This window comes from Phaseolus vulgaris, chromosome 8 (genome assembly GCF_000499845.2).
Source record: "Phaseolus vulgaris cultivar G19833 chromosome 8, P. vulgaris v2.0, whole genome shotgun sequence".
Lineage (NCBI taxonomy): Eukaryota > Viridiplantae > Streptophyta > Magnoliopsida > Fabales > Fabaceae > Phaseolus > Phaseolus vulgaris.
Window position 1 is genome coordinate 7,120,704 of NC_023752.2, and position 26,311 is coordinate 7,147,014.

Here is a 26,311-nt window from a genome sequence, read left to right on the forward strand (position 1 = left end):
TAAAAGGAGTGTAAATAAAAAAAATACTTTCAGGACTTTTTTTTAAAATATATTTATAGATTTGGATTTTTGGTACATATTTTTGAATTCTAAAAATATTTTTCAGAATGTATTTTCAGTGTTTTGAAATTTCTTTTCTAAAATATATTTTTTGCATTATTTATTTTTTCAAAATAAAATTTTGATTTTTGAATTGTATTTTTTTAATTCTGATTTTCAAATCTGGAATAGAGAGTAATTTTGAAAGGTGAGTACATGTTGAAATTGAAATGGTGAACGAAAAATTTGCCTTCAATATGAGATTTTTTTTCACTGATTTAACTTTTGTTATTAAACCAAAATAGCAAAAACCTAAATTTAAAAAGAAACTATGAGACTAAGACACTTCTTTTAAATGGCGTATCGGTGTTAATACTCGTAGAACATTTATCGGTGAAGTGTTTAATTCAAAAAATATTTGTTGGATTTTTAAAAATTCTAACCCAATATTAGAAGGTATAAATACAATAATTTTTTAAAAACTCAAATTTATTGTATAAATTTTTATTATGATTATAAGAATAAGAAACAAATTCTTAAAAAATATCTTTTTGCTCCTAAAAGAATATGAAATATACTTTTGCTCATAAATATTTATTTTCAATTTATATAATTCAAAATTATATAATATATAGATTTGTGTCTCCGTATCTTACATTTTAGATATTGTACGTATCTCCGTGTCCGTATCTGTATCGTGTCAGTATCCATTTTCGTATCTGTGCTATATAGGTATTGATCAATCAAATAACAACCTTAAATCATTCTTAATTATATACAAGTATAATTAGGAAAAAAATACCTTAAAAATTATAATGACTATTATTTTTTTTAAAAAGAGCTTAAAAATGTATTGTTTTAAAATGGATGGTATATTATATTAAAATTATTAAATTAAAATAAAATAATTATTTACTTATTTTGGATATTGAAGCACCGAATTTAAAACTAAACGGAGCAGAGTCACTTACTTACTAGGTTATGGTATGTTATAAGACATCGACGGCTAGAAAACTCTTCTTTTTGCTGAAACTTCCGCATTCCCTTCTGCTATCACAACCATCCACCGCCGCAGCTTTTTCTTATTCTTCTTCCTTTAAATCGCCGCTTCCCAAACTTCGTTCACCTCAACTCCGCAATCACAATCTGCATTCACCGCTATTACGAACTACTGATTTTGCTTCTTTGATTAGTGTTTACAGTACAGAGAGAGAGAGAGAGAGAGAGAGAGAGAGAGAGAGAGATGGGGGGTAAGGGAAAGAGAAGGAGAGAGAAGAACTACAGGGCTGCTCATGGTGGCTACAGTGCCCTCCCTCCCCCACCAAATCCTTCCCAGCTCGAGGCTTTGCCTTCCAAACTCCGCAAAATCATGTCTTTCTCTCAACACCAAAATGGTCCTTCTCTTTCTCTCTCACCTTCCATATCTTCTTTTCTGTTTCTCATACGCCTCTTATCTTTTCAGGGGCTAATGGGTCGTCAAAGAACAAAAATATCGATGATGGGCATGCCCAAAATGTAATCTTTAATCATTTTTCTTTTTTTAATTTGTTGCTCGGTATTTATGTGTTTATTTGAATTGTCTTTGATGGTTTATGAATAAGTGGTGTAAGAATTGCGTTTGTTTTGGTTAATACGAATTTGTTGCTTTATTGTAATAGAATTTAGGAATGTCCGTCGTTGTGATTGTGAGTTCGTGATGCATTTGTTGGCTCCCTTACTGTAATGATTTATGATTCAGTGACTCTTGAATTGGAATAATATGCACATTGCATATTCAGTATTTGTTTTGTACTTTCATTATGGTTTCATTGCAATTGTTGATGCTTTTAGAAGCTTTAAAATGCAGTGACTCTTGAATTGGTCACTCTGGTTGTGGGGACCTAAAAAACCTTGACGACGAGGATAAAATCATGGTCAAAGACCCTTTTTTAAAAAACCTCTTTCTGTTGTTTATCACTTGTATTGAACTTGGTTGTATATTAAAAGTTCTATCTGTCTTATCCTTGTGGGTTGCGGCACTCAGTGCAATAGAAGATATGTATGTAGGTTGAGGTATTTGATAAAATAAAATTTCACCCAACATGAGAAAACTGCATTTGTGAGAGTATTTACCAAGATTCAAGAATTTATGATTAATAGGTTATTATATAAAGATATGTCTTGTTTGTGTATTTATTGGATGATCGTTTGAGCAGAAGACTGCTTCAAAGGACAAAGGTGATGTTCGAACCATAGATGTCAAGGAGGGGAATACTAATGAACAATTGAAGGAGCCCCAACATATGAATAGGACTGAGGAACAACTTTTGGAAAGTGGTGCAGCTGACAAGAAAAAGAAAAAAAGGAAAAGGAAGGAGGTTAAAGATCTCAGGTTTGAAATGGAAGTGGATAAAACAAGTTCCCAGTTGAAAAGACGAGAGCGTAAGAAAAAGTAAGTGAGAAAAAGCCTTCATATTTGTCCTTTTTCCTATTGGGTTTAGAGAGTGTACTTTGTTCTTTCTATGTGAAGTCTATCAGCAGATTTAATTCATCTTTCCTTATCACTTATTGTTAGTATTGCATTTACTGTAAAATGCAAATGGTGCATTCAAAAAGAGTATAAAATCTTATTAATATTGCAACAAATTGAAGAATCTTTTGGTTGTATCCATGTTGATGTCTCAATGCTCATTTTTGGTTGTATCCATGTAGATGTATTTATACCAGTGCTTATTTTCCTTGTTTTATGTGAGCCTAACAATATGCGTAAACAAATAAATACTTTTTGTTATATTTGAGGTGGCTAATATGGCATTTGAAGTTGAACTGGTGAAATTTCTTTAGATTAAAAGAATAACACAGGACATTTTAAATTCTTCAGGTATTTCGAATCTAAAAAGAAGAAGCACAAAAAATCCAATGAAGATGAAAAACTGGACTTCCCTGGACATGAAAAAATAAGATTTGGAGATATTGTTCAAGCCCCACCAAAGCTATCTGTTCCTCCTAAGGTAAAGTACTTGAAATTGTTTGCTTTCCAAAATGGTTCAGACCATGGTCATTTGACTAAAATGTTTTGTTTGTGTAATGAAGGCATTCAAGAATGCTTCTCAGGAGAGACTTAGACTCCAGGCTATAGAGGAATACAGGAGCCGCAAAGGATGGAAATCAAGGCCAGGAAGTTACCTTCCACCTTCGGTTACATCGGACACTTGAATCAGTCCCACCATGTTGTGAAGCATACATGCAGAGTACCCCTTACATGAACAAAGAAGAAGAAATCAACATGGATCTTTTGTTTTTCCTTTGAGGTGGGTTATCTTCATTCATAATCAATTTTTGGGTTCTTACGGTAATTATGATTTGATGACACATACATTTGTGCATGGGTGAAGTTATTTGTTACAATGCAATCCATGTAAAGCCAATTACTGAGCTATGATAAGATAGCTAAACTTTGTTAGAATATAAAGAAGATATCAACTCAAAATTCTGCTGCTATTCAGATTTTGTATCTCTAAATATTCTTTATTCTATGTTTTCCTTGGTTGGCTTTCAACATTTCTCTAACTGAAAATAAAAACTCATGAAACCATCCTAACAAAATAATGAGGTGGAAGGTGGTTGAAGTATCTTAAATAAGAAAAGGACAAGTACTTAAATATTTTTGGTGTTGTTTTCTCATGGAGTTCCTTATCTGTTCAATCAAAGTCAAATGTTAATGCTTATTGTCATTGAAATGGTTTAAGCAATATTGTCAATAATTCAGTCATGATGCTAACATGACCGATGCATGGAATGCTTTACTCCAGTTGGAATGTGCTTCTGTGTCTACAAATACTGTTTCGATGGTTACAAGAATTTGAAACCCAAAATTTTACTTTGCAATTTCAACTGGTGGTGTGATGCAGAACATGAAAGAAATGCACGTATAGCAAAGAACATCGTGGGTACATACTTTCAAACCCAAACAGCTCTTTGGGGGTTGTTTCTTCCTACAACTCTGGAGCTTCTCATTTTGTCTTTAAAAATTTTAAATACTTCTGAATTCTACAATCTAGAAATGGTATTTTTTTTTCTATTTACACCTCTTGGATTCCACAATTTATAATATATTTTATTTTAAAAAAAAATTATTTCATATTACAGAATATTACAGAATCTAGAAGGTATTCTTGAATTCAGTAATAACTTCCGATTGTATTATCCATAACACTCTTTATTATACTATGTATACAATCTAGATTATAAAATATTTAAGATATTTTTAGATTTAGAATTATCTTTTGACTTTTACAATTCATAATACATTATTGTAAAGGAGTGTTATAAATTTGGAAAAAAATAAGCGAACGAAAAATTCTAATATTTACTCAAAAGGGTATGATTAGAATTTAAAAAAAAATATGGATAACAGGAAAATTTGCCTACTTTGAGAAATGTAACAACATTGGACTATAATTTTTCATTTTCCTTAAACAGCAAAGCCAAATGAAATTGCATGTATCCTTTTCTATTGTTTGACATTCACCAAACTTCTACAATTAGAGAAGAAACAGAACAAACAGACATCATATGTCATTAGATAAAACAAGTTGCAAAATTCTAATCAACTTGCATGAATATGCTTTAATGTTTCTTAACTACAAGCTTATGCTATTGTTATTTTTAACGCTATTTTTATATGACCAATGTGGGATTGAATAAATATTAGGTTAAGCCTTTAACTTATATTCTTTTTAGGTTAACATTAAATTACTTAACCTTAGCCTTTTTTCTTAAATAAAAAAATATTTCTTTTAAACTTTATCTTGTTCACAAAAAAAATATTATTTTCAAATTCTAATAATTTATTGTTAAATAAAAGTATAATGAATATCTTTTAAAATTGAATATTATCAGGATAAATATAGAACTTGATTGGTAATTAAAGGATAAAGATTTCATCTCAATAAATATAAAACTTATGGAAGTTGTCTTTAGTCGTTATTATCATGTAGAAAATCATTTTACTACAATAATAATTTTAAATATTAATATAATAATCAAATAAGAATATAATAATGAGCGACCTTGTTTCTTAATTAAAATTTACAAATTTTTATAAACATTAAATATTTTGTGGGCTATTTGATTATTTGATATCTTACATAGAAATTTAATAGTCAATATTTTATCATAAAATAATTTTGTAAACTTATGAATTTTTAACTTCATATTATTTTTTGTGTTTATTTAAATGATTTGGCAAAAAGACAATGTTAAACATAATAAAAGGAGTGATCTTGGAGTAGAGGCATTGGTTTCATTAGGTTTATTAATTGTTTTTCTTATAATATCATATTATACAAAATATAATTTACTAAATAAAAGTTTATTATTATCAATTCACTATTTTTGGAAAATGTATATTTTTAAAAAGAATATTAACCCTAAGTTAAATTAAGATAATTCAAAACAAAATTAACGAGTCCAACTAAGTTGGTACAAAACATTTGAAATTTGAACGGATTGAATTGGGCTCACCAAAAGATATCCAATTATAAACGGGTCGGGTTACCAATTGAAGTGTTGGGACCCGACCCAAGAGTTAGAAAGAAAAAATAAAGTAAAAAACGGTGCGCATAATTGTTCAAATTGAACGAGCCCTAATTTGAATTTGTGCGCCAGTCCCAAACCAGTGAAGTGAAAATCGCGTGTATCTGCAATGGAGATTCTGTATTCGAAGCTCTACGACAAGTACACCAAACTCAAGGTTTGTTCTTTCTTCAATAACCGACAAGATTATTACGCTTTGTCACTGATTCTTCGTTTTCTTTCTCGTTGCAGTCTAAGAAACTCTCTGATTTGGATAATCTAAACAAAGAGCAAGAAGTTAAATTCGTGAATTATATGTCCGGTACGTTTCTTCTCGGTCCCTTTCTGCGTGACTTACCGGAAGAGCAACGAACGTGTTATGAATTTTGAAGACTTTGGGTGTTGCAGCTGCGGAAGAGTTGATTGAGCACTTGAAAAGCGAAAAGGAAGAGCTTCTTGGACAAGTCAATGAGTTGAGAACTGAATTGGCTTCACTCAGGCAAGTTTGAAAAATGCAGCTTTTTGGGTTTTAAGCATATAATTTAGTTCATATGCAGGTCGTAAATTCTCAATTTGGCCTTTACATATAAAAATTTATTAAATTGATTCTTACCCATGCCTTGCTGGTTTAGTCAGTGTTGTCATACTTTGACTGTTAACCTCTTGTGATTCTTAATTTGATCTGCACGAATAGGAACCAAATTACAAATGTGTTAAGAATGTATAAGGGGATTGATGGTGGCAGGGACCAAACCATTAACGCTTACTAGTATAGGGATTGGCTTAAGCAGTTTTCTATCTATAGAGACCAAATTGAGAATCTGCAACTCATATAAGACTGAATTATATGATTAACCTTTTCCTTTTTTAATTTCTTTTCTGTTGTTGATTTTTAAGGAATGTTTTATTTTTGATGGTTTACTCAAGTTTTTTACTTTAAATTTCAGTGCCACCAAGAATAAAGAGATTACAGATTGTCAGATGCTTTTGGTGGAGGAAAGACAGAAAAGTGAGACTTTCGATTGCTTTTGTGGTTCTTACTTAAATTTAAATTAAATGGTTGTTAAAATATTTTAGTATGGATGTTGATAAAGTTTTTATTTAAGTTCGTGATGCACATGGACAATAATAATAATAATAATAATAATAATAATAATAAAGTAATTGTTGGAAATAATACTTCTTTAACGGATTTAAATAATTATAAGGTTTCAAATTTTTGAAGTTCAACCTATTTTTCTCTTATTTAAAACTTTGCAGCCTTTTTGTGTAGTTGGTGGAATATATTATCAGAAATTGCTTAAATAAAAGAATTTCCACTTGTATGTGGGTGAGTTTTGTTTGGTAGCACATTCAATCAGGTAATGAGTATTGTGAGGAGCATATGACTATTAGTGTAATATAACAATTCTTTGATTTTGTAATGTTTTCTTTGTTCCCTTTTCACTGGATTTGTTCATCTCACCTATTCACCCGATGCCTGCAATTTTGGTGTCTGGAGCTACCATTAGTCTTATTGTCCCTTCTACAATAACCAAAAGCCTTTTCCCAAAGTAGTGTCAGTTACGTGGATCAAATGACGCCATAATTTTCTACTTGGCATTCGCTTACTTCAAAGAAAAAACAGGCAAATTTCCCCTTCATGCTGGTACTTTTAATGTGTATTATGTTTCTAGCAAAGTCATAAATATCAGTTAGGTTGTCAGACCCAAGACTTTTTATATCAGGCAGAATTCTTTGCCATTGGCAGAGTGAATCTGTTTTTCCTTTCAATGAGACTTTCATGATTCTTTAAAGTTAGTCAGTGATTTACTTATTCTCCCAAAAAACAAAGAATGTAGTAGTTATTAATCCTTCGGATGTGTTCAGACTTGCAAGTGAATTTAGTTAACTAATTTTAGTTTTTAGTTAATTGTTTTGAGTCTGAAACTGTTTTAGTTTTACTTTTCATAATTTTCTGATGAATTCCTTGTTGAAAAAGAAACCAATGTGTGTGGTTTACCATTATAATCGCTACCTAGTTAATCTTTTTGTTTGGAACTTTGATGGGAATCTGTATTCAATGTTGGAATTTGATTATGTTTCATTGCCTCTTTTGTGAATGTAAGTTCACTACAGTATTACTATGTACCTGTCCTTGAATGTACTTCAATTTCATTTCTTCTTCTCTATTGATGATTTGGTTGTAAACTATGGCAGATGAAGCTCTTTCTGAAGAAGTGGGAAAATTGCTAAAGCTTCACCAGGACAGAACATCTGATTTAAATAATAAGGCTAACTCTAACAGCTCATCTGTAAGAATGACAAGAAAACGGAAAAGGCAGATTGCTTTGGAGAAAGAAGCAAGGCTTATATCTTTTGAAAATGAAGGTAATTCTGTGGAGACTTGCAAAGAGACTGCTTCTGGTAAGGTGAGCATTTAAAACCCTAAAAATGGATATAAGTATGTGTTTATATATGTATATATATGCTGTAATCATTTTAATATGCTGTAAAAAAGCTGCTGGAGCGTTGTACCAAGGCTAATGATCAATCAGGTTGGTATTAGCTCTTGTAATTTGTGCTTTGTGTGTGAACCATTTGGTTGCGATTTTGGTATATTTAATATGTCCTTCATTGCGTTTTACAGGCATTGCTTTACTGGAAAGTGGACATGATAGCTGCCTCATTCATGTTCTTTTTGAGTATGCACTGGGTATGAAACTATCAATTATCGATCAATCTGGACAAATGTGCCTTTCTGTACTGCATCAATCGAGTGGTAATTCATAATTTTGGATTATAACGAATTTGTTGTCTTATTATACATTTTTCTGAGTTAGTAGTTTGTTGGAATGTTGATAATTAACATGCTTGACTATAGTATTTCAATACGTACATATTTCTGGAATTCTGATGGATTGTTTGGTGGTCAAGGCTCAAGATAAAGTAAGGTAGATAGGATGAGAAGGAAACACAAAAGAAGTAAATAATGTAGGCATGATTAGCTCTTATCATGTCGAGTGTGTAACACACCAAATAACCTGACATATAGTAATATAAATATAAATTGCATACAAATAGGGAGAGTTACTGGGTTCTATTTTTTATTTTTTTAAAGATAGAGCATCGAAACAGGACACATAGATCTAGTTGTGTGATAGTCATAAAAGCACTGCACGAAAAGAAAGGTGAAGATACTCTGTCATTATCTGACAGATGACGGTAGAATGGGGCTGAGCTGACAAGACACTCAGTTACCAGTGAAATTTTACTCTTCCTCATTTTCCTGCCTTCTCATAATTTCTCTTTAAATAATATCCATGTTTTCTTTCTAGGGGCTAAAGTAACAAGTGTCGGTTTTTGGACACTCATTCATTTTTAACTCTGAATTCAAAGTTATTTTATTCTCAGCTCACCACAACCTTTGTTTCATTTGTGGTCCATTCTTTGACAAAGCTGATCTTGGTCACAAGTTTTAACTAAAGTTCTAGCCATCAAACATTTTGCAGATATATAACTCTGCTTGGTTAACATGTTTCTTTCATTTAACCTTGATAGGTTACTCCTTCAGTATATCGTGGATTAGCAAATCACCTAGTAACGAAGACGCAGAGCTCTTGTACCATGTCATATCTCTAGGCACATTCGAAAGAGTGGCACCAGAATGGATGAGGGAGGACATCATGTTCAGCCCAAGCATGTGCCCCATCTTCTTTGAAAGGGTATCTCGTCTTACGAAATTGAACCATTAATGTTTTGTAGCATTGGTTCCATTGCCCCCATGTGGATTTACTGTACATACTTCCTTCTTGGATAGCACTAAGAGTTCTTGCATGTAGATTTCCTTGTTTCTCTCCATTTGCTAATTCAAAGAATTTGTAAGGTTTCGCAAAGAGGTTTTACAGAGCTCGTAGAGCTTAGCCTATCATGCACCACAGACAGCAAGAGTTTTATTAAGTTATCAAAGGTACTTGCATTTCTTCACAAGCTTTTTTTAATTTTTCAAAAGGTTTTGCCGTAAATGTTATCAAAATATGACTATGTAAAGCTCTTTTTCATTAAGTTTTTTTATTTCAATACACTCCAAGAATCACACAACTAATTGCTAAAGGGGAAAATAGTGATTAATTTCGTTTCTTTACCATAATTGTTTTAAAGATGGAAAAGCAGATTGCTCTATCACTGTTGTAAAACTAGGGTCACTCAGTTTATAAAAGAGATTGTTTCAGAAGTAGTAATGTAGTATTACATAGGATTATGTCTGATACATGTTTATGAAATATAAATGGTGATGAATGCTAAACACCTTTATTATTTTCTTTTAATCAATCAATTAAATATATAAGTCCGAAGCATTTGCTCAATCAGTTAAATATTTAATCAATTTTACTGTCACCAATTAATTACGTATATTATTGATAATTTATACAAAACCTGTTGGATACTTAACTAATTTTACTGTCATCAATAAACTAAATATATAGTTTGAAATTGTACACGCAATTGATTTTTGTTTTTAGTTGAAATGTTAAACTTTTTAGATACGTGTAATAAAGAACTATTAAAATATCAGTTTTTTTTTTTATATTAACATCATAATTTACACTAAACTATATTTTTATATAAACAAATATTACAAGAACTCATTTCAATAATTTATCTACTATATATAAGATGTTAAAGTTTGGACTATGTGAAAATCAATTCAATTTTATGTTAAGTAAAAACATATTTAATCTGTTAAATTAAATATATAACACGTGTCATTACAATAACTAATTAAGCATACAAATTAACAGGTTTTATACATTTTATCAAATACTTTGTAATTTCATTAATTAAAATTTTTGTGATTACAAATTTATTTTTCAAGATATAAAGTTAAATTGTATATTGTTAACCAATAAAATTTTTAAGGCAAATAGTTATATTCCATTATAAAACAAGACCAATAACTGTACTAGATGAAGATGTAAAAAACATCTACACTTCCTCTGAATGATTGAATAACAATATTGTAGTCTAAAAATCCATATGTTCTTTAACACGTTATTTTCTATTATTTTAAATTCATTGAAAAATATAATATTATTGGCCTCTATTTTCAATTATCGAATCTCTCTTAATTTTATAATTTCCAATATTCAAATTCTAACCCTCCCTTGTTCGTAGTGCATTACTTAAAGTGGTTTTAGATAATTAAAAAGAAGAAAAATCGTATGTTTAGTTTCATATTGAGAAATTGATTCATGATCAAAATTGATTTCATGTATAAATAATTTTAGTATATTTTGTTATGGTAACGATTTTTTCAACGAACCTCTTTTAATAACAAAAATACTCTAATATAAATACTATCACTTCAAAATTAATACATCAATAACACCCCAACTTTTTGAGAAATTTTTAATTAGGCTTTTAAACTAAGAGAGTTTTATAATTGAAATCATTAAAAATTATGTATAATGACTTAAAATCGTAAAAAAAATCGTTGCAATTTTACTAGTTCAAAAACTCAATTTCAAAAATAGTAGATTAACTGTTAATTTTGTTATCAAGAAAAATGGATTTGAAGAATTTTAGAGTAAAAAATACATTACCTCTTGATCAAACTTTATAGTATCAAACTTGTTCTTACAAGGTCTAAACACAAATCTCAGTTTTTTTTTTTTTTGTCTTTTTTCTTAAATTGCACTTTTGGTTTACTATTCCTTTGATTTGGGATTAAGTTTAGACTGATAAACTCACTTATCTAGGTTGGGTCTCACAGTCTCCTCTCTGGAGTACAAGGCGCTTTGATGCCAAAGTCATAATCAATTTTATAAAGTTATCAGATAAATTCACTCTACTTACCTATTGGGTTAATCATCTGTTTATAATGTCTTCTTATTGAGTTTAGAACCTATTTGGACCTTTTCTTTTTGTACCTAATATTTATTAAACACATTTAAGCTTATTTTACGGATTTTGTTACAGTAATTAATTTAATATTATTTATCTATTTAGTCCAACCTTTTGGATTGACTTTTCGGTCTAGATCACCTTTCCGTCTTACCTTTTGGTCTAGTCGGTACACTAAAAATATTCCTAAAAGGACCTATAAACAAAACTTTTTTCTTCAGAACTCATTGACTTCTTGTTCTTCTCAATCTTTTCTCTCAAATTAAGTTTTCTATGTCGATTTATCGAACACTTTGTAAGATTAATCATTATATTTAATGTATGGTTAGTTTTGAGATTTATAAAAGTATTGATCTCAATTTCTAATATTTAATGTATTTTGTTCTGAGATTTGGAAAAAATATTGACTTCGACTCATTTTTAACTGATGTGTGTATTAAATCGTATTAAAATAAATTTCAATTTTAATTAAAAAAACCTAATTAAATTTTTTAAACAATTTATAAATGTAAACGTATTAAGTTTTAACCATCATCATTTTACTCCAAAAGGGACATTCACTGTTTTGGTGAGCGAAGCACGTGACTGTGGTGAGTGTTTGAGCCAGTGCAAGCTTGTATTTACTTACAATCAAATCCAATAAATTCACAAAAAACTTAAACCTAATCAAATCAAAATACAGTAATAAGTTAAACGCACGCAAACCCAAATTGGCTTTTCCGAGTGATGAAAAGTGAAAAGGGACAATCGCGTTTATGACTGAGGAATGAGTTTCTTTCAGGGAATTATTGATTCCTTTAACTCCATCTTCGTTCCTCATAACAATCACAACACCGCAAATTCACCATCTCTTTCTTCTTCTTCACCGGATCCAATGGAAGCTCCTCCTCCTTCTGTTTCCAACGACCGTGTCGCTTACAAGCTCAAAGGCTACTTCGATTTGGCCACGCAGGAGATCGCCAAGGCCGTTAGGGCTGAGGAATGGGGTTTGGTCGACGACGCGCTTCTCCACTACAGAAACGCGCAATCGATCCTCCTCGAAGCTAATTCAACTCCCGTTCCTTCCTACATCACTCCCAGGTTCTTGCTGTTTCACGCCGATCATTCCACGCGAAAGTAGGGTTTGTGGATTCTAATAATGTGAATGTTTTGTTGATGGAAACTGTGGCAGCGAACAGCAGAAGGTGCAGTCGCATCGTGAGAAGATATCCAAATGGCAGAGTCAAGTTTCTGAGAGATTGCAGACTCTCGCTAGACGAGCTGGTAGCTCATCTGCCAATCAGGTACCCTTGTTGTTGGTGTTTAGATTCTAAACATTGAAGGTGATGTTTGAAGATGATGAAGGTCCTAAGCCTGTTAAATTAGAATGATCGAGTGTTCTTACTTTATATTGGTCAAAGGTTTATGATTATAATTTATAATGAGACTTTTATGTTTCTTTTCTTTTTCCTCGAAAACGTTTACAGAGCACTACTGCAGTACCGCTTAAGCCATTGGGTACTAGAAAGAATGTGTTACAAAAGCCCCCTCAAAGAACAGGTCAGGTGACTAAAGTTGGAAGCCCAAAATCGAGTCAAGCATCTGGTGTAAATTATGATACCAAACTAGTTGAAATGATTAACACTGCCATAGTAGACAGAAGTCCTTCTGTTAAATGGGAAGATGTTGGTAAGAATCTATGCATGTATGCTTCTTTGTTTTATATATTATCATTTCTTTGATTATCAGTGTGGAAATGCAGCTGGGCTTGAAAAGGCAAAGCAAGCTTTAATGGAAATGGTTATTTTACCAACTAAGAGAAGAGACTTGTTTACGGGTCTTCGAAGGCCAGCCAGAGGTAATGCCTTAAGACCTCATTATATTTTGGCAAATATAGGATCATGGTGAAAATTGAAGAATGAAAATGCCAAATAGTGAAATTGATGAACCCTTTTTGTTCTAGGTTTGCTTCTCTTTGGTCCACCTGGTAATGGAAAAACCATGCTTGCCAAAGCAGTGGCGTCAGAATCGCAAGCAACATTTTTTAATATCACGGCAGCCTCCTTGACATCAAAATGGGTACGTTTCTATCCACATATCAGTTGTAATTACAGGGTTTTAGGTATAGCGGGAAGAAAAGGAAATAAAAGATACTTAATACATGGAAATTTGATATTTTACTGATTTGATTTAACTTGATATGATATGTTATATGATTTACAAAATCCTTATTTATACTAATGCTAGATATAATCCAAACTGTATAATATAACAAATCATGAAACATCAGAAAATATGGAAGTTAATCCCAAACAGGTAATCCTAGATGTTCTAAATTATTCTAAAAATAAAGTGAAGTTATTATTGGATAATTTTCGTATTCTAGCAGTTTCCTTTTTTGAATCTCATTTATTTCTTCTGTTAATATGTTTAAGTAATGGTTAAGACTTTATTCCACGATTAACTTGTGTTGTGCTCAATAGGTGGGTGAAGGTGAAAAGCTTGTCCGGACACTATTCATGGTAGCTATATCAAGACAACCATCTGTAATTTTCATTGATGAGGTATTTCCCTCATGAATAGATATAGAGAAACTTTTCTCCCAATACTAAATATGACTAGAAAGACCTTACAGAAGAATATGTTTAGAGAATAGGGGAATTTTTTTAGCTTGCTTTTAAAGCAACAAACCTCTTCAGAATCAGTTCCTCCAGAGCTTTGTTTGTTAACTATTTGAAGTTTTGAACATGTCCAACTGCCCTCTGTGTTTCAATTATTTTGTTTGAAACTTGGTTCAGAGCACAATATTAATTGATTTTTGTTGAGAGAAAGAAAATAAGAGACATGTGATGATTTCGTATACAATGTGTCGTGGCATAAATAGATAGATTACAGTTATTCAAAACTTAATTTTCTTTATTAGATGATAATAATAATTATAATAACAACAACAATTTATCCACGCACCCTACTTACATTATTTCTAACAATTTTCATTGAATTATTATTATTAACAGCATACAGAGCTTGTTTTAAAATAATGTGGCTAAGGATCCCTTCTGATAAAAGTTGTATCGGGTATCTTGTATCTTCTAACTGAACTAGGCTAAATATTTATTAAGATTGATGATGCACATAACATAACCAATTCCGGTGTCTACATTGTGAAATCACTTCCAGTGTCTATCTACATTGTGAAACAGATTATTTCCTTATCACATTAGTCTGTCCTTCTTTATAACAGTCAGTCTCTGGGTGACCAGCACTATCATTGATTATCCCAAATTCTAATCCCTTATGATGGCTAAAGTGTAAAGTTATCCAATTTGTTGTGTTTAACTGTTACTTTTCTTTTCCAGAAGCCATACTAGTTAAATAGGAGAATTTATAAACAGAAAGTAAAGGTTATATTCTTTGCATCTTAATTTTTTTCTCCACTAACAGTAGTAATTTTCTCTTAACTAATAACAGATTGATAGTATAATGTCAACAAGGTTGGCAAATGAGAATGATGCCAGCAGACGATTAAAATCTGAATTTCTTATCCAGTTTGATGGGGTGACCTCCAATCCTGATGATATTGTGATTGTAATTGGTAAGCATTATATCTGAAGATACTTAGTTATTCACTTTCTAAAATTAAGCAAGAATTAGATTTTAGATCCAGTACACTGGTTAATAACATGCGTACCATTGCAGTGCTCTGGTTTAGTGTTTTTTTGGTAATAGTTGCAGTTGCTGGTCTTAGTTCCCCTTTGGAAAGTGATGATTGATAGTTTAGATGTATGCTCATCTGGGAGTGTTGGAATTTCTGACATTCCTGTTGTAAAGCCTCAATTTAGTCGTCTAAAGTTATGTGTCATCACATAAGTCCTCTAAAACTTTTTAGTTAGCACCATAGTGGTTTCTCAAAGATTTCAAGTGCCATCACATTTGTCCTCCAAAGATTGTTGTCGTCATATTAGCCCCATAGATGGGTTTGGGGCTTATTCCAGAAATAGCTGTTTAATATCATCTGGTGGAATTACACAATGATTAAATTTCCCTCGCTTCTCTCTTTTAAATTCAGCTGAATCTCACCTGTGGTGTGTTAAGAACAATATTAATTCCTTTCCTAGCTGGCTTGCTTTGTAATCTGTCCTAAAAACGTGGCATCTGTATATAATGGGATGCCAGACTGAATTCAGCCATTGTGGATGTGGAATTTCTTTCTTTATCTTCATCTGTTTTTTTATATTCCAGAATAATTATGAGTTTGAATATAGATATAACTGAATACCTGGTCATGTGTCTATAAGTCTATTATTAGTCTTACTAAATTCATAAATTCACTTCTCCTTAATATAGGTGCGACAAATAAGCCGCATGAATTGGATGATGCAGTTCTTAGGAGACTGGTAAGAATTTCTTTATTTAGTGTCCTATACTGGAAATGTAAAAATATAATTCCAGAATGTCATGCTGCTCATGTGATTTTAAATGCAAATGTTTATCAGATAGAATTTTTTTATTTTTTTTTAGCTGATGGTGTGAAATATTGTACAGGGATATAACCTTTTGTTTATTTTTTGCTCAATGACTATTATATGCCTTGTAATAGGTTAATAAATTATGTGATTATATCATACTGTCTTGAATAGTGGTTTTAAAATGGTCATCTGAAATAGAAACCCATTTGTAGATAATATATTAGTATGATTTTGGGTGTATACCTTTGTTAATTGTAACATGTCTGTATGTAGTATACGATAAACTTCTATTCTAATAATCTGTATTATCTTTTATTTACCTTGAGACATAGCTTAGACTCCTAGCAATTGTTTTTATATTTGTAGGGAGTTTCTATTTGCATGGCAATATGGCATTCGTTTGCTTCTTTAACGCAGACTTACGCTCTCTGTTAAGATTCCTCCAACAAAATTTCTGAAATGTTTTGTGGAAAAATCTATTAGTTTTCAAAAAAAAAATCATTAAAACACTTTGAATTATATTTTTTAAGAGACATCTCATTTTTGCTCATTGAAATATATGCATGATTGTATCCCATGGATGGACACTGGTTTTAAACTTAAATGATCTTTGAACCACATGCCGCTTCTCTACTTACAATTTTTGGGTTTGCTGTTAAATCTTTACTAGGTAAAGAGAATATACGTACCTTTACCAGATGAAAATGTTCGAAAGCTTCTGCTAAAACACAGGCTCAAGGGTCAAGCATTCTCCTTACCTAGTAAGCAATATGCTCATATTTTATGTTTTGTGATACTTCTATTGATATGTGTACTTGGTGCTGCCACAGTGTATTTCCTGGTTATTTATTCTTCTATAGGATACTTGGTTTACTGCTGCTGGCTTGTACCTTCATATATTCTGGTTTCATCTGAAATTCAATGCCAAATATGGTAAAATTAACTTACCGGTTATTGTTTGCCAAACAAATACTTGAAAATGCAAAAATTGTATTAGTTCTTAGTGATGTTATTTTCTGTTTGCTTTAAACTTGTTATTGACATCTTCTAAAAATAAGCTCCAGATTATTATTATTATTATTTGCACTGTTCTGCTTTCAACTAAAAGCTTTGGATTTTATGTTGCAGGTAGAGATCTGGAGAGGGTTGTAAAAGAGACAGAAAGTAAGTATTTGTAGCTAAAGTGCATATTTTGCTCGTGCCTAGTTTGACTCATGATGAGAAAGAAATTAGAACAAGGAGATTTTATTTTCTCTTCTTTTTTTCTCCCTTTTTAAACGCGACCATTATGTTTGTTATTCTTGATTTGCAGGATATTCTGGTAGTGATCTGCAAGCCTTGTGTGAAGAAGCTGCAATGATGCCAATTAGAGAGTTGGGTGCTGACATTCTTACTGTTAAGGCTAATCAGGCATGCTATTTGATTTGAATTACAAGATCTTAGATGTGGATTGGTATAATCTGGTAAATGAGAACATTTCTCTTATTGTTAGAAGTTAACTATTTTAAGTTTTACCAGGTAAGAGGATTGAGATACGAAGACTTTAAGAAGGCAATGGCTACAATTAGACCAAGTTTAAACAAAAGTAAGTGGGAAGAGCTTGAGCGCTGGAATGAGGAATTTGGCTCTAATTGAAGTCAAGATATTAAACACCATGTGCATGAAATTCAAAGAAAATATAGCAGTGTAGTATGTACATAACTAAAATTAGACAAGACAAAGACATCAATGTTAGTGGCTATGAACTAGGTGCTGCTCATTTTGTAAATGGCTATCCTAAAATCCAATTTAGCTACCAGGGTTTCCAACGTAGAAACCTTGAAATGGCTACCATTAATCATTTTAACTTGTACTCTTTGTACATCTTTAAGATTATATATTTAGTGATTGTAACAACAACGCCCAGAAAAATATTGAAAAGGAAGTTTATAAACATGGCAGCATATGAATTTTGAAGTTCATAATCATAGTGTTTGTGATCTCTTTTTTTCTTCTTTTCTTTGTTTTATCAATAAAATGTTGGGATTTTTGTAGGCTTTTAGTTGAACCCATGGCATTATAACCCTAATTTTGAGAGTTTATTAGACATCATTTATGATGACGAGTCTTCTTCTCTAGTGTTCCTCTATTTCTTATACCTTTGGCTATGTTTTCTAAACTTGGCATTATTATTTTATATCGGTGATAGTTTAATCAGACTACACAACATATTTTTTTATTTTACATATAAACTTGTTATTATTAATTAATATTGATGCAAATTGTTGAAATTTCAATTTAAATACGATAATATATTTTATTTAAACTTTCATATGTATTTTAAATTCATCTTTCTTAACGGGGTTTGGTTTATGAAAAAAGGTTGGGATACCCTTTGTATCCCTCTTAATTTAATTTAATTATAAAAAAATGTATTTTAAATGTTTAGAACTTATAAATTTATGTATTGTTTTTGTTTTTATCACAATTAAGTTATGATATTTTTTATATTCTTATATATATTTCAATTATTAAAATAATTTATTAATATTTATTCGACTTGACCACAGTTAAATCATTAAACCTTAAATCACTATCATAACAAATTCAACGACAAGATCACTTGGTTTTAAAAACTGACCCTAATATTTACTACTTACATATTTTATCATCTAATAATCATATATTATTATCCTTTAAAATCATATAGGTTTGTTTCGCACTTGACCCACAAAAAGTGGGTTGGGTTGGCCCATCCTGCATAGAATTTTCGGGCTGATTTTTGTAACCCAACTCGTATAAGGGTTGGTCCGCGGGCCTACGGCCAAAAATAATTTTTTAAATAAAAATTTAGATTTTTTATTATTTAGATACATTAAATAAATGGTCTGATAATATTATGTGTAGTAAGATGTTATTAAAATTTTCAAAATATGAAATATGAAGTCACATAAAAAAAAATATGGAGATGCAGAAAAAAAAAATTTACATTTCAAAGTTATACAAGTTATGTGGATTAACCTACTCCGTCCCACACTTAACCCGCGCAGACTGCGAATTATGCGGAACAAAAGCGAATTTAAATAAACAACTCATCCACATTTTTTTTCAACGGGTCGACCCGCACATCCCATCCCGTCCCAACTTTGCCACCCAAAAAAATACTACTTCATGAAATGTGTCTTCCATGAAATAATCTTCATATGATCCTTCATAAGATTGCCAAAGCAAACGAACTCATCCACATTATAATTACACGGCATTGAAGAAAGTTGTTTGTTATCTTGTACATAGCACCGACACATTCATGAGAAAGACAAAAATAGATAGGATTCAGGTCTTATCATCCTTATACTTGTTGTCACAAAGTGAAACATCAATGTTTTCAAGCAAGTACACTAATCACTCTTTAATGATGATATAAGGTTTACCATTCAAAATAAATTTCAATATATTTAATATAAGTTTTATACAACGTATTCGCTCTATATTTTTCTTAATATCATTTACCAATACTAAAGTATTAGGAAAGTAGTGGAGAAAGTGTATTTTACTTTGTGTATTTGTATGAGTTTTAATATGGAGAAATATTATATATATATATATATATATATATGATTTTGTTATTCTCTTAACTTAAAATGATATTGTGTACTTGTATTCAATCTCAGAGAGAAATCAGTTGATAATTAATAGTAATTTTGTGAAAGATACAAATGATAAGAACATTACTTATAAACTAAATGTTCTCTATTATTTGAGTTAAACTAAATGTTCTCTATAATATATATATATATATATATATATATATATTGAATTTAGCTAAAAGCTCATTCTTGAGTTTGGATTTTTATGTATTTTGAGAATTTAAAATTTAAAAATATTATATGAAGAAAACTATATATATATATATATGATTTACTCATTTTATGTAGGATTTTTTTAAAATTAAGCACTTTAATTTAAAAGAAAATTAAAACAGTTAAGTTTATGGTAGATGTATTTAAAAAATCGGTATTTAATTTTTAGTTTTCTTTTGTAATTTCATAACATTTTATGTCAATCCCATTTCAACCATGATGACAAATTAGCAACCCCGTGATTCATAATATATTTGTACAATCTTTCATATTGCAAAATCCATTATATAAAGATAACCTCTTCAAAAATCAGTTATTAAACAACTTGTTTATGTAAAAGGTGATAATATATATACGTAAATGAATTGGCTCTATATAAAAAAAAAGTCATAAGTCAAATTAATAAAAAAAAAGAAAAAAGAAAATATTTAAAGATTTATGCATTTTATAATAATTAAGAAAACAAAATATAAAATGATATTTTATAAATATTTTCCTATATAGAAGTAATGGTGAATAGATGAGATCATTTTAGAGATTTAGTTTAAAAGTTTTTGCTTGAGGATGAGACTCAAATTCACAATGATTTCTCAAATTATATAACCACCAAAGAGAGGTTATGTGAGTTGAGAATGGTGATGAAAAAGTACATATTTTTTAAATTATAATCGTAAATAATTATTATTTTTTTTTAAAGTTATGCAAAAAAAAAAAAAAAAATTAAGTTATGTTAAGATTTATAATTTAAGATTTAGTTAAATACACTTTGTTTTGAATACATTTTTTTAAAATAAGTAAATAATTCACCATCACTCCAAAAAGACTCTAGAAAAGTGAACTTGTATGAAAATATTTTTTTTTCTTTTTTTATGTATTCTCTTTCTGGAAAAAATTTTAAAAATAGAAAATATCACAATACTACTTTATTTTTTATATAGGGTTTCTCATATGAGTTATGTGTAAGACAGTTTCTCTTTTTGTATTTATGCCAATTTTGTTAATTTTTTTGCCTTACAATATATTCTTTTACAACCACCACCAATCTAAAGTATGCCCATGTGCTTCAGAATATTCTTTCAATCTTTTTTTTATTTGTTTCACATTCCAAAGTGACAAAAGAAACTGTGAGAAACTTCCTTTTTTTAATATGTTCTTTATAAAAACCATTATTGCCTATAGAAATCATAAATGTTTAAAAGAATATATGTATTTAATTATTATCAAGTGTTGCTCAATAATAATATGCCATATGTGTGATCAACATTACATTATTTCTTTAAATGATTTTTTCAATGATTATGGACTTATTATGCAAAAGTTGTTGTTCTTTTTGTGAAATTCTTTTAATTAATTTTTCATACAAATTGCATTAACATCTATTTTATTTTTACATTAACGTCTATTTTCCATTAATAACTACAAGAAACTGGGAAAAGAATGAAAAAATTGAAAAACATGAGGTTTTTTTACCACGGTGGGTTTTTTTTTTTATCAAAATGGGTCATTTAAAAAAAAATCAAATTTGATAAGTCGTGCCAATTTGACACGATTTCATACGAAAAAATCATGTCAATTTGATACGATTTTGTCACCTCAATCTTAAGTCGTGTCAACTTTGTATGATTTATGTCACGTCAACATTAAGTCGTGTCAACTTGGCACGATTCTTGTCACATCAACTTGAAGTTGTTTCAAGTTGACGCGACTTTGTCCACGTCATAAAGTTTTTTTTATTTATTTTTTTATATATTGAGTAGTAAGTTATGTAATGTTAAAAATTAATTTGATACATAATTTTCTAAGGGTGTTAGTTTTAAGCGACACAAAATTGGGTAATTGTGTATGGATCATGTTTAACGGTAATGTAATATATTAATTTGGTTATTTGATTAATAAAAAATATGAAGAAAAGCGTTATTGCATTAGGAAATAAATAGAGAAATGAGAATTGTTATTGTATTTGGAAAATAAATAGAGAATTGTTGTTGTGGATTTGGAAAATAAATACCTTGGAAAATAATGGTTTTATAGAACACGTAATGATGAAAAGAGATTAATTATAATTAGACAGATTAGTAAGATTCATTACAAAATATAAAATAAAAATACAAATTTAACTATTGGAAGTAAATTATTTATGGGAAGACATGTCACAATGTGGTCTTCATATTTGTTGTCGAGGTCTTCGTGGAGGGTGATGATCAGACGGAGGTGGAGGTGGAAGAGGATCATTAGTGATATGTTCGTCATCTTCGTTATTGACTTCATTATGAGATCCTGGTGATGGCATTGTGGTTCAATAGTGCATAGTAAAAAAATTATAAGTGTAAGGAATCTGATGTTGTGGAGAATGAAGTGAGAGGTGACGAAGATGATCCATGTGTGTGGATGTGGATGGTTGTGGAAGACCCGAATGATTGGATTGACCAACATCAAAATCATGACCATAAGAAGGAAACCTCGAAGGGTGATAAGTCGGATGCAAAGGCGATTATGGTTACGGTTCCAGTTTCATGGGTTATTGCGGTGTGTCATACTATTCGAAAACAATTGTTAACTTCATTATAAACATGTTGATATTGTTAAAAGTAAAAGACATGAATATGAATTAACTTACATTATCGTCAGATGAGGATTCCTGAGCCGATATGTAATGGATGGTATGGTTAATGTACCACTGCATGTAAGTTGTAGAATCATGCAAATGACCATTACCATTAAACTGAATGTCTTCTATTAGACGATTATGTTTATCACTCCACATTACAATCCATTGTTGATGGTATTTCAGCCAGTATTTGTTTGTTCTGCCCCTCGTATTTTTTTTGTGCAACTCCTCTAAGTTTTGTGGCTCTAAAATGGAATACCTTGTCGAAAACTAAATTGCCGCATAACTCGACTAGTTTGGTGAAATTCAACGATGGCAAAACAAATAAGGGTAACAACTGCCCTACTAACTGGAGAAACCTCATCAGTGATCAATACAACGACAGTTGGCCTGTTGTATGGAGACAAGAACTGGAAAAATACTTGGCATTAGTATTAGACAAAATATATACTTAAACATTGGATTGAGAATATAAATTAATGTTTTTACGAACATTTTTTTACTGTAAATTATCAATTGTCTTCCTTATCAAACTAACTATCTTCGTAAGTGAGTGGTACCTTTGTGACGGTGCACGAGACCACCTTGGATAAAAAAAAATTGTTAATATTGGACATCAAAGTTCATTTGTATATGTGATACATTAAATATCAAAATATACCTTTTTGCTAATGGGAAATCTTGTCCGGCGTCAATGTCCTCGGGAGTTAATGGCCCAATTATTGGAGAAAGTGTTTTAATTTGTTCCTGAGCCTAACATTACAATAGTAACATACAACCTCCTATGTTGTCTTGGTGATAATCAATTTCATGATTTAATGCACAATAAAGACACGCCAAGACAACTAAACCCCAATTATAAGTGGCGACATGGATCAAGTCAGCTAATAATAACATATACATTAGATTTAATCTGCTTGTCGATGTGTCGGCACCAACAAACTCCCAATTAATGAAAGAATATGTGCTCTAGCATGTTGAGCGATGACATCGTCCATAACATTAGCCGACAGTTGCTGAAAGTTATTGTTCAACCATGATAACTTTATGGTGTTCCCTTTAATTACATTCGAGGGAGGGATGGACCCTAACAAGTATTGGCACGCTTGAACCATGTCCCTACTTGTGAATCCAGTGACAGGTTCACCATCGATGGGAACACCTAATTGCAGAGCCACATCTTGCAATGTGATTGTGGACTCTCCAAGTGGAAAATGAAAAGTATAGGTCTTTGTTCTCCACCTCTCAATTAGTACAGTAATCAAGTGATAGTTAATGTCGATGGAGGAGGTAGTTAGTAGATGTAAAACCCATCTACATTTATCATATGGATGACTCTGGGATCTATTAATTGGAGGTGGGTAATAACCAGATGACATGTCGTCTTGGTCGTAGTAATTGTTTGTTATCTCCCCAAATGAACTTAGTAACATGTTTATTTTGAAGGCACAATAAGACATACACTAAAGAAGATGACGTCCGAATGCCATAAAAAAATGCTTCTATAATTATTGTAATTATTTTAAAAAAATAAATAATTGTAAATAATTATGTATATTATGAATAAGTTAAATAATATAAATAATTACACTATTGTAACAAATCATAAATAAAAAAGTTATTACCAACTATAATGAATCATAATTTATTTATTTATCTAAACTAATAAAGAAAAATTCTATCATAAACCAAGTAATAGATTTTTTTTTAAACCTGTTTAGTTTTTAAAATCTTATTTATATTAAAGTATGAAAAGGTATAAATATTGTAATTATTTTGAAAAAATTAAATAATTATATATTATGAATAAATTAAATAATATAAATAATTGTATTACTGTGACAAATCATAAATAATAAACAACTGAATCACAAATTATTAAATTTTTTTGTCATGACAAACTAAGTAATAGATTTTTTTTAAAATTGTTTAAATTTAATTTATATTAAAGTATAAAAAGGTATAAGTACTCTAATTATTTTGAAAAAATTAAATAATTATAAATAATTATATATATTATAAATAAGTTAAATGATATAAATTATTGTAATACCGTAACAAATCACGAATAACAAAATTATAAACAACTATAATGAATTACAAATTATTAAATTTTTTTCTCAATTAATAATTTTTTTTATCACAAACCAAGTAATACATTTTTTAAATCTGTTTATTTTTTAAAATATCATTTATACTAAGGTATAACTATTATAACTATTTTAAAACAATTAAATAATTGTAAATAATTAAGTAATTAACGTTTATAAAACTGATTTTAATTTTCTATAAATTTATTACATATAAATTTTACAAAAATATAATACACTGATATCTTTAAACAATCCAAATTAATGTTTCTAAAACTTATTTTAATTTTTCAAAATTTATTACATACAAATTTTACAAAAAATAGGATACATTAATTTCTTTAAACAATCCAAATTAACGTTTCTAAAACTTATTTTAATTTTTTAAAATTTATTACATACAAACTTTATAAAAATATGATACACCAATGTCTTTAAACAATTCAAATGAACGTTCACAGGTTATCTTCTTAATCAAATATTACTAATCTTATATAGAAAATAACTATCGTAATAAACAGAAAAAAATTCTACAAAAGTTTTTATAAATTAAGTCATACACGAGACACAATTTGTAGTTGATGGGAACTTACAGGATGTACTATAAAAACTACAAATCAGTGTGAGTTAGCAGCACTCAACTACAATAAGAACTCTACAAATTGAATTGAAAGATGGATTCCTTCAACATTGTGGGCACAAGTAGGTTAGAGGTCCAGTTGGTAATAAGATTTCTCTTTTTTCCAGCGTGGTTTGGCAACAACGTGGTTTGGAAAAGAAGTATAGGTTCATTGGCAAAGGAGTGTAGGTTGCTATTTAATTGCATTTGAGCCTCTGCATCTCATCCTCATTCACGCCAACAAATGTGCTTCATTTTTTCCTTCATTCAATGGGTCAAAATTGGTCAACAAAAAGACTATCTTGCAACACTATTTTAAAGCACGCTTGTAAGTGAACATTAGATGTACTTTAAAGCTATCATGCGGTGCACTTTGGAAATAGAAGGTCTTCCCTTCACTATACATGAATGAAGACAAAGGAAGAGAACCTGTCAACTTATGACTATTGCATGTGAAAGAATTGAATTTAGTGCATTGATTATAGTGGGTGAGACAACTCCCACTATGGTCAAAAAACGGAGAGTTTCAATATGTTGAGGGATCAAATATCGTACTAGTATAGAGACACCGTGCAACGTAGATACTACGCTGTCAATGGAGAGAACCCTGATCCTGAAACCATTGATCTCTTCATCTTTATGGGTATCAAATAATCACATTTTCTCTTCTAAGATAATTTAATGCAGTTTTTTAGAGGTACTTTAAGTGTTATTCTTTATTAGAATTCAAGCTTTTATTTGAAGAATTTGCACAGTACAAATTAACATAGATCTCAAGGTGAAATCTAACTGAGTGGAGGAACAATAACAAATATAAGTTTTGCTCTTTTACTAAATTAATTTGTTAAAAAATGTTTCCCTTTTAAATGATTTTTCGTAATAGTTAAATTTTGTCCTTTGACAAAAGAGCGAGTTCATTGGCAAAGGAAGCCATTATATGGTTTTTCCAATTGTTACGAGCATATGTGACACCTTAGTCAAATCTATGCATGATTATGGATAGAGGAACAACAATATTATTAGCATTATAATCAATCTCTCGAAGTTGCTTCAGAAGAAGATAGTTTAACCTTAGTGTATTGCATATGCCATATATCATCCAATTTCAACAAGAGATTTACAAATGTTGAGTTAAAGCAAAAACTAATCAACATGAGTAAACATTTCTTAACTTCAATCACATACTTCAAACAATTCACAACCTTTTCCATTAATACCTTTTTTTGAAA

At 30.2% G+C, this 26,311-nt stretch overlaps 4 protein-coding genes across 5 annotated transcripts; 3 read left to right on the forward strand and 1 right to left on the reverse strand.

The window, feature by feature from the left end:
- Positions 1–974: 974 nt before the first annotated feature.
- Positions 975–3,519, forward strand: LOC137823975 (protein PXR1). Of its 2 annotated transcripts, none has more exons than XM_068629376.1 (5): positions 975–1,433; positions 1,502–1,554; positions 2,238–2,470; positions 2,900–3,029; positions 3,112–3,519. In XM_068629376.1, the coding sequence occupies exons 1-5, from the start codon at positions 1,283–1,285 to the stop codon at positions 3,232–3,234; spliced, it is 690 nt and encodes a 229-aa protein (XP_068485477.1). In that variant the 5' UTR covers positions 975–1,282; the 3' UTR covers positions 3,235–3,519. The 2 variants fall into 2 exon arrangements, with proteins under 2 accessions (XP_068485477.1, XP_068485476.1); XM_068629375.1 differs by having other exon boundaries at positions 994–1,433; positions 2,235–2,470.
- A 2,091-nt stretch (positions 3,520–5,610) lies between these two features.
- LOC137826153 (uncharacterized) lies at positions 5,611–9,564 on the forward strand. Its single transcript, XM_068632020.1, has 8 exons — positions 5,611–5,773; positions 5,848–5,917; positions 6,004–6,094; positions 6,543–6,604; positions 7,795–8,006; positions 8,096–8,132; positions 8,225–8,356; positions 9,136–9,564. Exons 1-8 carry the CDS (start codon positions 5,726–5,728, stop codon positions 9,327–9,329), a joined length of 846 nt encoding a protein of 281 aa, XP_068488121.1. The 5' UTR covers positions 5,611–5,725; the 3' UTR covers positions 9,330–9,564.
- Positions 9,565–12,151: 2,587 nt separating this feature from the next.
- LOC137823976 (uncharacterized) lies at positions 12,152–17,890 on the forward strand. The gene is made up of 12 exons (XM_068629378.1): positions 12,152–12,558; positions 12,650–12,761; positions 12,945–13,146; positions 13,220–13,315; positions 13,421–13,536; positions 13,941–14,021; positions 14,929–15,052; positions 15,805–15,854; positions 16,597–16,687; positions 17,055–17,090; positions 17,239–17,336; positions 17,445–17,890. The coding sequence occupies exons 1-12, from the start codon at positions 12,245–12,247 to the stop codon at positions 17,559–17,561; spliced, it is 1,437 nt and encodes a 478-aa protein (XP_068485479.1). The 5' UTR covers positions 12,152–12,244; the 3' UTR covers positions 17,562–17,890.
- A 5,391-nt stretch (positions 17,891–23,281) lies between these two features.
- LOC137823696 (protein MAIN-LIKE 2-like) lies at positions 23,282–23,806 on the reverse strand. Its single transcript, XM_068628922.1, has one exon. The coding sequence runs from the start codon at positions 23,804–23,806 to the stop codon at positions 23,282–23,284; it is 525 nt and encodes a 174-aa protein (XP_068485023.1).
- Between the last annotated feature and the right edge of the window lie 2,505 nt (positions 23,807–26,311).

Excerpts from the sequence above, each read along its gene's own strand:
- LOC137823975 (XM_068629375.1), top strand. The coding sequence starts at position 1,283 with ATGGGGGGTAAGGGAAAGAGAAGGAGAGAGAAGAACTACAGGGCTGCT. Across the intron at positions 1,555-2,234 it reads ATGATGGGCATGCCCAAAAT|AAGACTGCTTCAAAGGACAA; the intron begins GTAATCTTTAAT and ends TCGTTTGAGCAG. Across the intron at positions 2,471-2,899 it reads AGACGAGAGCGTAAGAAAAA|GTATTTCGAATCTAAAAAGA; the intron begins GTAAGTGAGAAA and ends TAAATTCTTCAG.
- LOC137826153 (XM_068632020.1), top strand. The coding sequence starts at position 5,726 with ATGGAGATTCTGTATTCGAAGCTCTACGACAAGTACACCAAACTCAAG. Across the intron at positions 8,133-8,224 it reads CAAGGCTAATGATCAATCAG|GCATTGCTTTACTGGAAAGT; the intron begins GTTGGTATTAGC and ends TGCGTTTTACAG. Across the intron at positions 8,357-9,135 it reads TGTACTGCATCAATCGAGTG|GTTACTCCTTCAGTATATCG; the intron begins GTAATTCATAAT and ends TAACCTTGATAG.
- LOC137823976 (XM_068629378.1), top strand. The coding sequence starts at position 12,245 with ATGAGTTTCTTTCAGGGAATTATTGATTCCTTTAACTCCATCTTCGTT. Across the intron at positions 12,559-12,649 it reads CCTTCCTACATCACTCCCAG|CGAACAGCAGAAGGTGCAGT; the intron begins GTTCTTGCTGTT and ends AAACTGTGGCAG. Across the intron at positions 17,091-17,238 it reads GGTTGTAAAAGAGACAGAAA|GATATTCTGGTAGTGATCTG; the intron begins GTAAGTATTTGT and ends CTTGATTTGCAG.
- LOC137823696 (XM_068628922.1), bottom strand. The coding sequence starts at position 23,806 with ATGTTACTAAGTTCATTTGGGGAGATAACAAACAATTACTACGACCAA.